This window comes from Chlorocebus sabaeus, chromosome 25, assembly GCF_047675955.1.
Source record: "Chlorocebus sabaeus isolate Y175 chromosome 25, mChlSab1.0.hap1, whole genome shotgun sequence".
NCBI lineage: Eukaryota > Metazoa > Chordata > Mammalia > Primates > Cercopithecidae > Chlorocebus > Chlorocebus sabaeus.
In genome coordinates this window covers 7715130-7729949 of record NC_132928.1, presented here as the reverse complement: position 1 = coordinate 7729949, position 14820 = coordinate 7715130, and the positions used below count along the sequence as shown (strand labels likewise).

The following is a 14820-nucleotide window of genomic DNA, read 5'->3' as shown; positions in this document are numbered from 1 at the left end:
GATTCTTTCTTCACACACTTGAGGGAAAACAATCTATAGTTTTCATTATCATCCGCACTAATAGGACAGATAATGAATATAAAGCATGAACAATCAAACACCTTTGGCATTAGAATCTTTAGGATGTAGTCATCATACTCATCACAGATTCTTTCTTGCTCGTTATACTTAACTTTGTACCTGTACTTTACATTCACTCATCTACTTGCTACTCTAGAAAATGGGTTTATTAATGTGTGCAAAAGCAGGAAATATCATCCTTCTATCCACAGGCTACTAGGAGAATGAATTCTAAGGTTCCAGACATCAAAAGCACACTGAGCAGAAGTATACCAGAGCTACACCCAGGATCCACTAGGCATCAGCTGAGTGACTCTGAACAGGTGTCTGAACCTCTCTGAGTTTCAGTCCCTCATATGTAAATTGGAATGTGATCACGAGACATAACACTTGTAGCACTGAGTGTGGTATGTAAGAAATACTTCACATACGTTAGAGAGAATTATCACAGTTTTCAAAGGTTTGTTTTGCTCAAATTGTTGTTCCTTAAAAAACTGTCATCACCAAAATTTAAAGTATCCAAAAGCTGGGATATAATTTGAGGCAAGGTTACTGGGAAGCCAGTCTACTCTAAGGACACAGCATAGGCTACTCACCTTAGCACTGGAATTTTTATTTGAGGATATACAAGAAAAATGGGGAAAGAAAGATGGCATTATAACTAAGGCACTGCAGAGGTAAAGCACAACTAAAGCCACCACAAGGAATGAGACTTGCAAATAGATATGGCCAGCCCAAAAAGAACTTGGGCTTTGAAATCATAAGAACCGGATTTCAATTCTTACTCTCTCATTTGCTAGTAATAAGAAGGGAGAAAATATTTAATCTGTTCCTCAGATTCCTTACCTATAAAACTCAGGATATAAAATGACGTTCACAGACCTTCTCTGAACTAAATAAGACACATATATATGACAGCCCAATGCTCAGCATCTAGAAAGCATTCAAGAGCTTTTAACTTTTTTTTCTTCCAGACTATCTGGAAAATAATTTTCTAATTTCAGGGATGATAGGTTAGTCAGAGCCAGAGTAGTTCTATGTGATTAACTGATGTTCTGCTGGCAGATTAAAATACCACCTCATGAGAACCATAAGATCCGTTCCTTTAAAGTCTTATCATAAAAACACAGCATTTCAATAAGAATGTAAATTGAAAGAAAAAATTGAAAATGTCCCCTATCTCTTCAAGGAAGGCCCTCTTAGAAGTTTGTGTCTAGTCTTATTATTGTAAGCCAGGAAGAAACAGTGTAATGATTGAAGAAAATGACTCACAGTCTTCAATACTGGAGCCCAGAACTCAGGTCTGGGAGCTAGAAGACGTGCCGCTGTCACCCTAAGACCCTCTGCCCTCATGTTATTCTTTTCTATCCACTCCCCCACCCCTCCTCTTTCTCCTTTCATGTTTTGCTTCTCTCTTGCCAGTAGCAACAGCTGGTAATATTTAGCTCAATGGTAGTGAAGCTTAGGGCTGTGATACAAAGAATGTGAGATTATTTATTCCATAAAATAAATATAAGATATTAAGGAACCGGATAGTGATGTTCTGATGCAAAATGGTGACTGCCTTCTTACCTCAGCACACAAAATAAGATCAGTTGAGTTCACATTATAACACGAGAGGTTTAAACTCCTCAAAAGGAGGACAGGCCTGATGCTACCCCTTGGCTCAGGCAGTTTAATCTGTTTACTCGATATGTGCAATGGACAACAGATGCCTGACGGTGGTCCTATCTGAAGTGGTAAGCAAGAAAGTAAAATCCCTTTGTGGAAGCACTCAGGAAGAGTTGTGCTTTGTTTTGCGTTCCATGAAATTCGAGTCAGGGATCCAGGGCTGGGGACAGTGGCCTGGGTAGGCCTTTATCACACATAAAACATTAAGGGTAATGCAGGTAATTTGATGCATCCACAAATCCTTTTCTTTCTGTAAGTGATTCTCTACTTTGCCAGAGGCAGAGTGTAGGGTAATAGCCTTTATCTTATATGAAAGCACTAGGCCTGAACAGCTCATTTCCTTATCCAAAAACAGATGCTCAAGTTTTCTTTTAAGTTACATAAAATATGGGTCTTGCTTGGGTGGGGGACTGGAATGAATAAAAAATTACATATATCTGTATCTCTCTATATATCTACATGTAACTCCAACTTTTAAGTAATAATAGATGATGTACACATAACCTGGAAAAAACTGATGCCAAGATCTCGTTCTGGGGTTATGGATGAAAGCATCTAAAGAATCGAAGACTTCATAATTAAAAGATTTCATCAATTTTAACATAAAATGTACATTTTAAAATCTTTTATAATGAAATTCAGGCTACAGGTCATACTCATTTTCTCTTCCTATATTTTTCTGAATTAGTATGATTACACTCGTGAATACAGAGTCTACAGTATATATAATAGAAACATAATCAATGAAAATTTGTTGAAGAGGGATTCAAATCTTCCTCGAAGGGGATTTAGGGGAAACAGCACAGGTTTGAAATCTTGGAGACATGTTTTCATCCCACCCCTGTCCCTTATACTGGTTTTTAATTGTACTTGCAAACATTTTTTTTTAAAGCAGGCCAAAACCTTGCCTCTGAAATATTGTTTACAATGCTTGTTTGCTTAGCACATCCTCTTTCCATAGAGAGTATGTAGTGAAAATAAACAAAGCCCTTATTCCTATATCAGCAACATGTAAAAAATAAGGGGGGTCAAAATTACAAAGTTTCACTCTCCCACACAGATGAGACTTGTCAGCCCTGAGTTTTTGAGGCAGAGAGGGCACATATATTTATTTTTTCATTGAAAACCAGCAAATCATTTCTTTTCAGATCAAGACATTGGAAAGAAATCCTATTGGCCCATGACGTATTTAGAAAAGGCCAGGCTATTTCTTTTTCTTTTCTTTTTTTTTTTTTTTTTGATATGGAGTCTCGCTCCGTTGCCAGGTTGGAGTGTAGTGGCACAATCTCGGCTCACTACAACCTCCACCTCCCAGGTTCAAGCAATTCTCCTGCCTCAGCCTCCCAAGTAGCTGGGACTACAGGCACGCACTACCACACCCAGATAATTTTTGTATTTTTAGTACAGACAGGGTTTCACCATGTTGGCCAGGATGGTCTCGATCTCTTGACCTCGTGATCCATCTGCCTTGACCTCCCAAAGTGCTGGGATTACAGGCGTGAGCCACCATGCCCAGCTGGCTATTTCTTTAAAAAGAAAAAGGAAAAAAAAAGTACAAACATGTGCCTCACAGAACAAAATTTCCTGAAGATGAACACTCCCTAAATAAGATTGTGTGGTGGAAGAGGATGAAGAATACAAACATGAACATGATTTTCAAGACGGAAAGGATCTGGAAGCCTGGTCTCATCCATATATGTTGTCTTTCTTGTATTTGAATAAGCATTGTGATGCAGATTCCCCAGCCTGCAGATTAGTGCCTAGCACACCAAAGGCATTCAACAATATTTATTGAACAAACAAATGAATCTCCTCTACCCACAAGTTTGTACATCGGTGGAGACCACCTACCAAAAAGTCCCTAGAAGCCTAAGATGGTTGGGCTTCTTTGATACCTGTTTCGAAATCTGTTTTGATAGCTATTAACAGCTTAAACCACTAGATTAACAGCTTAAACCACTAGGTTCCCTAGATGAAGAGATTAAATCAACATTAATATTTGGTCCATATTATAATATCCAGGTAAATATATAGACCATGAACTGCTGGTTTTGAAAGTCCTCCGACTTTGGTCTTTTTAGTTCTGAATTGAAATCTCAAAATTCAAGAAAAAAGGCATCAGTACTAAAAAATGTTAATTATCTTATATTTTATGCTATATATTAGATTATGCTGTTATTAAATAATAATACATACAAATACATCAATCTGTTGACATCTGTTGAATCTATTGAACCTGGCAAGACCTACTTTAACATTAAGGACCAAATCTCCAAAATTAAGGTCATGCATATGACAGGTCATAAACTGCTCCAGGCCCCTTTCCTGTAGTGGCATAATGACAATACTGGACTAGATCAATGGTTCTCAAACTTTGCTGCCTGTTAGAATCACTTCGGGAGCTTTAAAAAAATCTTGATGTGCAGGCTGCACCCCAGACCAATTTAATCAGGTTTTCTGGATGCAGGAACTGGGCATCACAGGTTATAAATCACCTTCAGGTGATACCAACGAACAGCCTGCAGCGAAAACTACTGGATTAGGGGCCCTCTAAAGTTCCTTGCTCTTCTCAAAGCTGGGATTCTTTGGTTCCACAAAGGTGAGATGACCTCTCCCGGAACTAGAATTTCTCTGCTTAGTATGTAGTCTGTCTTTTTCAACCAACTTGGATTAAATTGCCTAAGCACTCCGATATATCACACATTCATGCCCAAACTGCTCTTCAGCAATGCTGGGGCTTGGAGGTTCTGGCTTCTGATAATGCTGGGTTTAAGGAGCTAGATTTTGCTACTGGTCAAAAGCTCCCACCTAGTCGCTGAGGGTGTATGCACCAGGAATATGTGACGGAAAGTTTTTCTGCTCTTGTAATTTTGTCAGACCTCCAGATGGGTTTGCCCAAAGGACCAAGTAGAAAAGTGTACATATTCACCATTCTCCCTTCTCCTTTCTCCCATACACACGTTTTGAAAACAGAATTAGGCAAAGTGCTTTACCTATTCAGTTTCCTTCCCCTGCTTTGCTTTTTCTAATCTGAAGTAATATCTACTATTGCCAGGAGAAGAGTTTCTTGAACTTGCCCATGACAAGCTGAATGTTCTGAATTGGTAAGGGCAAGAGTATTCATACTTAACATGCTCCCACAGTACTGTGCTTAGAACGACTTGCCCATCCTCCCCAACACCCCCGGCCCCTGAAATGTAAGAGGTTCTTACATTAGGGCATGAGAGTAGGAGAGCAGGGTCCAGAGGCTTGATTTATTGAGAGCCATCAAATGCCAGGTACTTTATGTCACCTCATTTCATCCTAGGATGCTGGAGCTGTCCCTGTTTTACAATGAAGAAAACTTGGCCCCTGAGAGATCCCCTGATTTGCCTAAAGGCATACAGTTGGTCAGTGGAAATGCCTAGATTTGAACCCAGGTGTGAGTGAGCAAAATTTCACTCTGCTGAGCACATCGTGAATGAGGAACAGATGAAGCAAGAACATGGCTGGGAGAGAGAGTTCATTTCTATTATCTGTTCACCTACACTTAAATTAGGAAGCAGGAGAGTGTACCCGAAAGCTCAGAGAGAGGACAGCCAACTAACAGTGTAGCAGTTCAGAAAGAGGTTTCAGGACTTCTTGAAAGACAGGAGCAGGCCATTCAACTCCTTCCCTCCTTTTTCCTTCACATTCCAACCCTTCACAACCCCAGGCTCAGGAACCAGCTCACCCCTCCTTCTATCTACCCTTTTATAGTCAGTCCACAATCCTTATTCCAAAAATAAATCTTCCTGATGAGATGATGAGAAGTAACAAAAAGCAAAGCTAGAAAGTTTTATACTTTTGTATGGGACTTTAGTTGGACAGATTATGTTTTTACAAATTTTCCTAAAACAAATAATTATGGGATATACCAAATTACTCCAGCCTCCTGGCCCAGTATGTTTTTGCAATTACTTTGGCACTCCAACTCTATGCTACTTAAATTAGTTAACAGTCATTAAGTTATTTTTAGGCCATAGCAACACACACTCTACTATACCTAGCTTGTTGTTTGTACTCCTTAGGAGCAAAATTTGCCTTTTTACTGGCACTATCATTTCCTTTCAATCAATATCAATAACATTTTACCATATTTATGGAGTGCTTACCATGTATGTGTGTAAAGTTCTGAACACTTTGCACACATTAATTCATTTATTTCAGAAACTAACACTTTGAGACAGCTATTGTTATAATCTCTTTTTGTTAATGAGGTAACTAAGGAACTGAGGGATTCGGCAACTTGCCCAAGGGCACATACCTAGTAAGAGGGGAGCCAAGACTAGCATTCAGACTGACTAGATCCAAAGTTCTGCCTTGATTTCCCCATCATTTGCTACAAAGCTAATGTTTGACATTTTAGCCTTGGATGTTAACCAGAGGCACAGAATAACAACAGCACGTTTGTGAATGCAGATATGTCTTTATTTCAGATACCTTTTTAAAAATCCTTATAACATCTCTGAGAGACAAAGGGAGACTTTTATTCCCTTCTCCATCCCCTAGAAAAGGCAGAAACAGAATATTTTTCACAGGGTCTCTGATTTCTGAGCCTGGCCATCCACTTTGTCATAGAACTCTACATTGCTAACAAGAGTATATTTCAGAATCCTTTTCAACTAGGGAAAAGTGTGCAATCTATGGTGCTCAATTCTAAGAAGTGATGAAATTTTACAGTATAAAGGCCTAACTCACTGCATGGTCAAATCCGCCCCATGGATCATCCTCTCAAACCATTTCCCTCTTCTTCTCTCATTCCCCAGTAAAGGCCTTTGGTACAGAGCAGTCCTATAAAGATTGTAGCAGTTGGTCATTATTTGTTTTACAATAGCATAGAGCAAGTACAGGCATGGGCTCTGACATACCAGGGGAGGAAGGGTGAGACACAGACCCCAAGGAGGCACCTGGAGCCCTCCCCCTCCCAGGGAGGGAAGCTCCTCTGTAGACCAGACTGCCGATCAGTCACAGAGGGATTCTAGGTTGAAAAGCACTTAAAAATGGGTACATGACACTCAAGTGTTTAGGAGTGAAAATGTTGTTCTTAGTATACTATAAAATATTTCTAGCTTTATTGAATTGGAAACATTAAGTTTAAACATTAAACATACTTAAATACATTAAAATGTTATCTATATTTTTAAATATTTCAACAGAAAAGAGAAAGCAAATAGGAAAAATAAAATTGTTTAATCTGGTTGACAGGTATATGGGTGTTCATTACACACTTTTCTGCTTTTCTATATGCTTGAAAATGTTTATAATAACATTTTTGGAGGCATGTATTGTCTTTAAGAAAAAGGGGCAGTAGACTATTTTTTCCTACCTAAGTAAATGACAAATTATTTCTCTGGATCCAGCTTTACTGAAAAGAAAGGGAGCCCAAAAATCTTGATAGCAAAATCGATAGCTCTCATTATGGATGGTCTAGCTTATTTTTAAGAATTGTTTAAAATTGTTAAAAGAATTTTAAGAATTGTTTAGCTTTCTTATTCAGTTTGACTAGAAAGCAAGTTTTAGTTGATTAAAAATCAGCTTTGAGTAAAACAGAATATAATTCTTTCAAAGACCTCACAAATCCCTAAATATTTATTCATTTGGATCATTTTCACCAAGTTGAAGGGAAGCACAGGTCTGATGCCATTTATTCTTCAGAAGATGAGACTAAAACATGGATTCTAACATAGGTCACAACAGGGAGGGCACTGTAAATTAGAACAGTAACTTAATCCCAGGGGCTGCCATGCCTCTGATCCGTTTCTTCCCAGCCTGACACAGCATTACTAAAATGGCAAGTTAGCAGCCGCTCTACTTGACAGACAGCACCAAAAATGGAGAGCATGGCATGGAGACAGGGGGACAAGGAGCTTGGACAGGGAGGGTAGCAACCAGTGTTTACAAACATAAACCAGAGCATCAGATGGGCCAGCCATAAATTACCCAAAATTGTACTGAAATCTCTGAAAATAAATTAACAGGCCCTTAGAAGTTTCCTCCTTATGTTCTAACTATGCCCCCCTCTAACCAACTTCCCTGCAAAAATTACTCTTTCCAAAATGGTACCACTACCCCTGTTGCTGAAAGGCAATCTTATCACCAAGGGAGGGGATTACTCAAATAAATCTGAGAGGAGAAGCCAGACCAGAATTGTTGCTTGACCCACTCAAGAATTTGGGAGAAGTCTGCTGGTCATGCCTTTGGGGAATGCCCACCCCGTCTTTCACCACAATGGTGCTATGGTATTAATCACTGGTTTACCAAGTTGAAAGGATTATGAAGGACATTCTAATACTGACCCATTCCTTTCCCTTCTTTTCCATCTTGGTCCCAATTTTAGGCCATTCTCCCAAAAGATACCAAAATGACAATGAAAATTATAAAGTAGAATATAGACCCCTTCACTCCTGAACTACATATTTTCAATGAAATTCCCAGATATTTGAAGAAAAGGCCCCCAAAACTACAAATAATCTAACCTCTACCACCAGAGCGTCTTCCAAGTCGACCAACGCGGTGTCTCACCAACTCAAAAATGACGAGGCCTCGCAGTGGCTGCCCAGGGCGCCCAGTGGTGAGGTCAGCAGTGTGTCCGGCCCCGCCCCATTGAGGCAACCTTACTCTCTGACTGAAGAACAAGCTCAGGCTGTCTGGAATCTCAGCTGCATCCACAGGAAAGGGAGAGAGGCACCCCACTTTCACCAGTAGCACCCAGGAGATTCACTTTTCAGTGACTGACGGGTCACCCCTATCCACAACTTCACCCGCTGCAAAATAGAGAGTAGAGTCCGCAACTCCTTCTAATCATCCTAATGATTAGGTCTAGGTCTAGAGTCATGATTAGGAGGTCTAGGGTCATCTTGATCCGTGTTTTTTCCTCTCCTCAAATCATGCAGACACAAAAGACTTGCTTTTAATTGTGAACACCTGCTCTGCATGAGCAAAGAGGATCATCAAGATCATTAGCTATCCAACTCTTTGCTCCCCAAGACAAACTATTACAAATGAGAAATTCCTAGGTAGGATTTCCTCATTTGTAAGAGGCCAGATACACCAAGATTATGGTAAGACAATAGCAGGGTAAATATCCTGGGAATCACTCAAAGTCAACCAAACAAGAATACAGAAACAATAAAATACAGAGCTACGCAGAGGAAATCTGAACATATTTGTGACCTCAAGAAAACCCACCACCACAACCACCACCACCACCAGGAAATTCCTAGAAGCTTCTGGAACTCTCTACATACAATTCCATCATGTTCTCCTTCCCAGCAAAGCCCACCAGCTCTAAGGACAGATGTGCCTTTGTGGTAGGGGAGCCCCATGAGGACAAGTTTGAGGAGAGTGGAGGTTGGGAAAAGGAGATTGTGTCAATGGAATTCAGAACTATAGTTCCCAGAACGCTGCTTAACAAAAGGCAGAATGCCTCACTGGGAAGACAAGAAGGAGAATGGCAAAGCTGTCCCGTAGAGACAAAATAACTAACTTGCTCACCCACATGGCCTATTGCAATTTAAATATGCAATGTGTTCAAACTCAGCAACACTTTTGGTCAACACACTTTAGGAGACTGGTTGGAGATGTGACCCAGAAACTGTGTACCTTGGCTCACAATACAAGAGGAGAGAAGAAGATGACTATCTCTCACTACCACCACCAGGTAAAAGATGCCGATTGAGAGTGATGTAGGGTGCCCCAAAAGTCAGTATCTGAGGGCAAAGAGGTGCAACTAGGCTGGACACAGGATGCAGGCTACTTGGGAAGGTTAGGCAACACGGTATGGACGGTGCTCCAAGAAGACTGGGTGAATACTTCCTTCTGCTGGAGCTTAGTTCCACTAATCTCAGTTATTCTGCATTCAGTATACTGGGGCAAGTGACCCACTACTCCATCTTGGGAGGAGCCATGATGCCAACTGTTGTCAGGTGAGGCCAGAAAAAACAATGGATTGGGGAGTGTTTCATAAAAACGTCTCTGTTCCCTTGGAGCCTTGGCAGAGGAATGGATGTAATTGGTGAACTTATACCTTATATGGAACCTTAGAATAAGAAGCTCTGCCCTTCTTCAAGGTCACTTTATAAACCACATAAAAGTCAAGCTGGTCAGAAAGGTGAAAAAGAGAAAGAATTTCCCACAAAAAGAACTGGTACCTGTAGGTTTACTTGTAGTTCACCATAGTTGCTCCTTCCTCTGTTCCATCAACATTGGTTAAGTCTGAGAGACAATAACTTTCCAACTAGTGATTGACTGGAATAGAGCTAGCAGACCAGGCATGACTTGAGATACCATCTGGTGTATATAAAGCCCCTTTTTAGAAAGATGAGAAAACAGTCCCAGAGAGGTGAAATGACTTGCACAATGCAAATTAGAAGCCGAATTAAGGGTAGAACCCAGATCTTCTGGATTCCAGTTCAGTACTGCTGGGTTTTTCTTACTAAACCAACATAATAAAGAGCATAGAAGGGAAGACAAGAATAAAGTCTATTTTGGTCTTTGGTAGCCAGGGTAAGGAGAATGCTGTCACTTCTACGAGAAAACCCAAAGTGAACCCGGCTAATCAGGACTGTGCTTGGGAAGGGAGCAGGGGCATTACCTTTCAACACCAGAGGTTCTTTGCCTTCTCTCTTCAGGGACTCGAGGACTATGTGAAGTGGCTGGGAGGGCATCACTCGGCTTGGCTCATTGGTATTCTCATCATAAACTATAATTTCTTTGGAAAAGATCCTCTTGAAAGAGTCCTTGCCTTCCCTACAGGAAATCAAGTCTAGGACAGTGATCTTGCCCTGCTGCAGTCTCCGCCGGCTGATCTTATCGGCACAGTTAATGTGGACAGCTCCTTGGATGTGACTCTTGTTGTACTCCATGAAGGGCCTGCAGTCAATGATGACAGGGCCCTGACTCGGCAGGTGACTCTTGTTGCATTTGGTCATCTTCTTTGCCAAGTCATTGGGGTAGATTATTTTGATGCTGGCTAGCTGCTTGGGGGTCCCTGACACAGGGCTGCCCACCCCACCTGATGGACTTAAAGAGCCTGTATTCTCATTATTGTTGACCATCTGGTTAGCAGGGCAGGTGGTAGAGGTTCCGATGGCAGTGGTGGTGGTGCCAGCAGCAATGGCTTGGGTTTGGGCCTGATTGTCCTTGTCGTAGGTTGCCACAGTGCAGCAGCTGGCACTGCTGCATCCACAATTCAGGGAGCGGGCAGAGCCGCTGGATGAGGGCATATACGTCAGATTCGCAGCCTTGAGGGACACAACGGTGGTGGCGATGACAGAAGGGTGGCTGTTACTGCCTGGGGTGGCAGAACCAAGGTAGCTAGAGTCTAAACAAAGGTTGAGATCCTGAGGTCGGACGGGCCTAGATAGTGCCACTACTACCCTGTCGTCTAAAGGAGATGGAGGCATGAGGAGGCTGAAAACTGGCAATTCAAGAAGAACTCAAGACAGTCTGTAAAGAACGGGAAGGGAGAAAGAAAGGATAAAGTCACGTGACACAAAAGGCAGTCTCATCCAATCCCTAGGAAAGGCCTTTGCATCCCTCTGAGCAAAGTCTTCCTAATTGCCCTCTATCATACCATAATCAAAACTTGAAACTCATTTTTATGTATTCAAAGAGGATGCAAACCTGAGGGCCCCAATCAATTTGGTTGCTAAATCTAAGGTTAAATTTGGATGTAATGTTGTAAATGTAAATGAATATTTCCTGGACCTACATAAAAGTTTAGCTGTAGAAAAGGTATAAGCACAAATAATTAGAAAAGCTGAAGACATAAGGGAGGCTCTTAAGAGACATCTATTCTGAACCTCAGCTCTTGCGCAGAAGTACACTGCAAACATCTGAGAAAGACCCATTTGTCCACCCTTGCATGCTTGCCAGTTAATTCCCTCACTCGCTGCAAAGGCAAAGGGGCAACCAAGAGCACTGGCATGGTTCACAGAAATGTACAGCAGCTAAATATACATCAGAGTGGATGTCAACTTTCTGCAAATCCCCTTAAGTGAATCTCTTTAACTTGGAGCTATTCTTGCCTTCCATCCTATTGGGGTCCTTTGAAACGCACAACATAGTCATATTAAAACCTCACATGTTGTCTTTTGGCCTCTTATAAATTAATCTGCATTTCCCCTTTTCACTACTAACTGGTGTCCTAAAACGAAATCTCAAGCCATGGAGCCAGATCTGGAAACCTGGAAACCCCAACCCTGGCAGATCCATCACCCTTTGCTCTCCCACCTACCCCTACCCTCATTCCTGCCTGGAAAGGACAACTTGAGCTCGCCTCCCCTCTTCATCTCCCTGGCTGGCACAGACTGTGCATCCTAGAGCTTCTCTCAATGGGAGGCAGCCACGTTGTATAAGGTTCCAATCCCATACAGATATCCCCCCTTCAAGAGTACCGACTCCATAAAGAGGACCTCCCAATTAGCCTGTACCCGCTGAAAGGGGCAGTGAATTGTTGCCCACTGGATCTATCTCTGATTTCAAATATTGTCTGCAAAAAGACGGCTCCTTCCTCTTGTAGGCACAGGGACACTCTACAACCCAGGCTTGCTAACTGTTCTTCTTCTATTAGACATGCACACAGCAAAGACAACAAACCCCACGCCAAGAGTCGCTCACCTAAACGAACTTTAAGAGCTGTCTGGAAAAATACCATCTATCATCTGTCTACACACGACCGTCACCATTCTCTGACACAGAACCAAAGTGTCACAGGCGGAATCCACACTCACGCGCGCACACGGGGGCATGCATCCATCACGTCGGCAGATCTCCAACGACTCGGGTTTCTCTCACCCACCTTTGGATGGGAGCGAAGAAGCCAACCCCCTTCCCTTGCGTAGTATTTTTTTCTGAAGAGCGAGTACTATTCCAGAAGCTATAAGTGTTTCCCGGTTGGACCAAGCGCTGAAAAAGTCTTCGCTATGGTGTTACCTGGTAGGACACGTCCAGGATCAACAGACCATTTATTTTGAGAGGGACGCATAAGCGTGTTCACAGAGACACACGCTGGGACCCACACCTCCACACAGAGTGCGCGGCTCACACACGCACGCACGGAGTGTATAGAGAGATCTGCATCCCTGCAGCAGAGGGTCGGGTGTATATACTGCCCGTGAAACCATTCAGTCTGGCCCAGAAAATCTCCCGGAGAAATACTGAGCTATCCCCTCTCCCTTCCACCACTAGGCAAGAGCTGGAGAGAAAATTAAGTGGTGAGAATGCTTCTTCCCCACTCCTGGAGCACTTAACATCCCCCCGTCCCTCCGCCACCCGCCTTCACTCCTCGGCACACAGCGCACTAATGAACCCCGGGCATTTAAAACTGCCGCAAAGCATCCCAACAAACCTCATTTTTTCTTCGCCCCAAATCCAAGTAGACTGCAGAGAGAGTAAATGCACAGGGCAGCAGGAGCCAACAGCCGGAACCTTATAACCCTACCTGCTGTAGCTCCTCCGTCAGCATCGCATCTCTCTTTTTCTGTCTCTGTTTCTCTCTCACACACATACACACATACACACAAACACACACACTCACACTCACGCAAGCACCGCCTTACAATCCTCCACCTCCAGTCCTGGGCTCTCAGGAGTAGTCGCGGTGACTTCCACTTACTTCATAAATAAGTGTAGTCCTCCACCATCTGGCGCTCCGCTTCAGCTATGGACTCTCACATTCAACCCCCATTCACTTGGCTTCATTGATCTCCAGCAGCAACATAGTTACTTTCTCTTTTGCTACACTGTAAATGTAAGGTTCTGAGGGGGCGGACTCGTCACCGACCGACGGCGCGTTGGACCAATAAGAATCTGGACAAAGCCGACCGCTACCTCACAAAGCCCCGCGACCAATGGGCAGCCTAGGGGGCGGGGAAGAAGGCGTGGCCTCATCTCTTTAAGGAGGGTTTATCCGACGCTGCTCTGGGTCCTCGGTGTTATAACACGGGCGGTGATGTCATTGGCAACCAATCAAAAACTTAAAAAGAGCCAGCCGGGGCCGCGCTGAGCAGCTGCTCTCTATTTACTTGTAAACCGAACCGGCAGGATGCAGTTAACCCTTTACCAGGCTGAAGCGTCAGCGGACTGGACGCGCAGCTCCGCTAAAACTGGCTCTTCCCACTGGACGGGATCCTCCAACACTCCCTCACCCGGGGGCAAACCACGCTATTTTTCCTCCTTAATATGGACGGATGATCAAAAGTGTCGGAGTAACTTTCTAAAGGAAAGAGACTGCGATCACCGTCCCTAGTGGGAAAGCCGGGTTCTCTCCAAGTCGCTCGAGGTGACTTGACAAACCCTAAGCCAAAACTCGCGGACCTCGCCGGGTCTTCTGCGCTAGGACCAACGTGAGCGCGCAGGCAGGGGCGACGCTTCCGCTCCGAGCCGAGGTCCGGGGCCACGCGCTTGGGGCTAAAGCTTGGCAGTTGACAGTACCGGACAGGGAGGCCCTTCAGCCTCGACGCGGCCCGCGTCCTCCGGACGGCCCTGCTCCGCCCGGGAAGCGTCCGCCTCCCGCCGGCCCGCAGATGTCGCTGCCCCTCCGGCTGTCCCGGCCTGGCCGCCGCGCGCCGCCCTCCTGCTCACCTACTTCCGCGCCCTGGTCACGCCCCTGCCGTCCCCAGACTAACTCTCCCGGGGCTCGACCCGGAGCACTAAGGCGGCGCCACTGAGGGCTGCTAGGGAGGAAGAGGCCTGAGTCGACGCCAGAGGCAAGGGACGCGCCCTGAGCAGCGGTGCAGAGGCCAATCCCCTGGCCGGGCGTCCTGGGACCCGCTACGCGCCCAGCGCCCCTCCAGGGCTTGGTCCCCCCGCCACCTCCCCCTTTCCCGCCTGGCGCGCTGGGTCCCCGCGCCGTGCCAGCCGCGCGCAGCCCACCCGCCCCACAGGCCTCGGCCGACCCTCCCTCCCGCGTCCCTCACGGCCCCTGCCGAGGCCAGGACTGCCAGCCCGGCGCTTCTGGAACAGCCGCAGCTGGGCGGAAAAGAGCCAGAGCCGAATGCAAATAGCTAGATTGAATGGGGCCGGAGGAGCGTGGAGGAGGCGACGCCGCCTCTCCCGGCTCCCATA

The 14820-nt window shown here is 44.4% G+C and overlaps 1 protein-coding gene across 1 annotated transcript in view; it reads right to left on the bottom strand.

The window, feature by feature from the left end:
• The window catches only part of DUSP10 (dual specificity phosphatase 10), a 40143-nt gene extending 26196 nt beyond the window's left edge, over positions 1-13947 (bottom strand). Inside the window, exons 1-2 of the mRNA XM_007988383.3 lie at positions 13370-13947; positions 10346-11199 (exon numbers count right to left, since the gene is read on the bottom strand). Coding sequence (XP_007986574.3) covers positions 10346-11156 — 811 coding nt within the window. The 5' untranslated portion in view covers positions 11157-11199; positions 13370-13947. The remainder of the gene's footprint in view (positions 1-10345; positions 11200-13369) is intronic.
• Between the last annotated feature and the right edge of the window lie 873 nt (positions 13948-14820).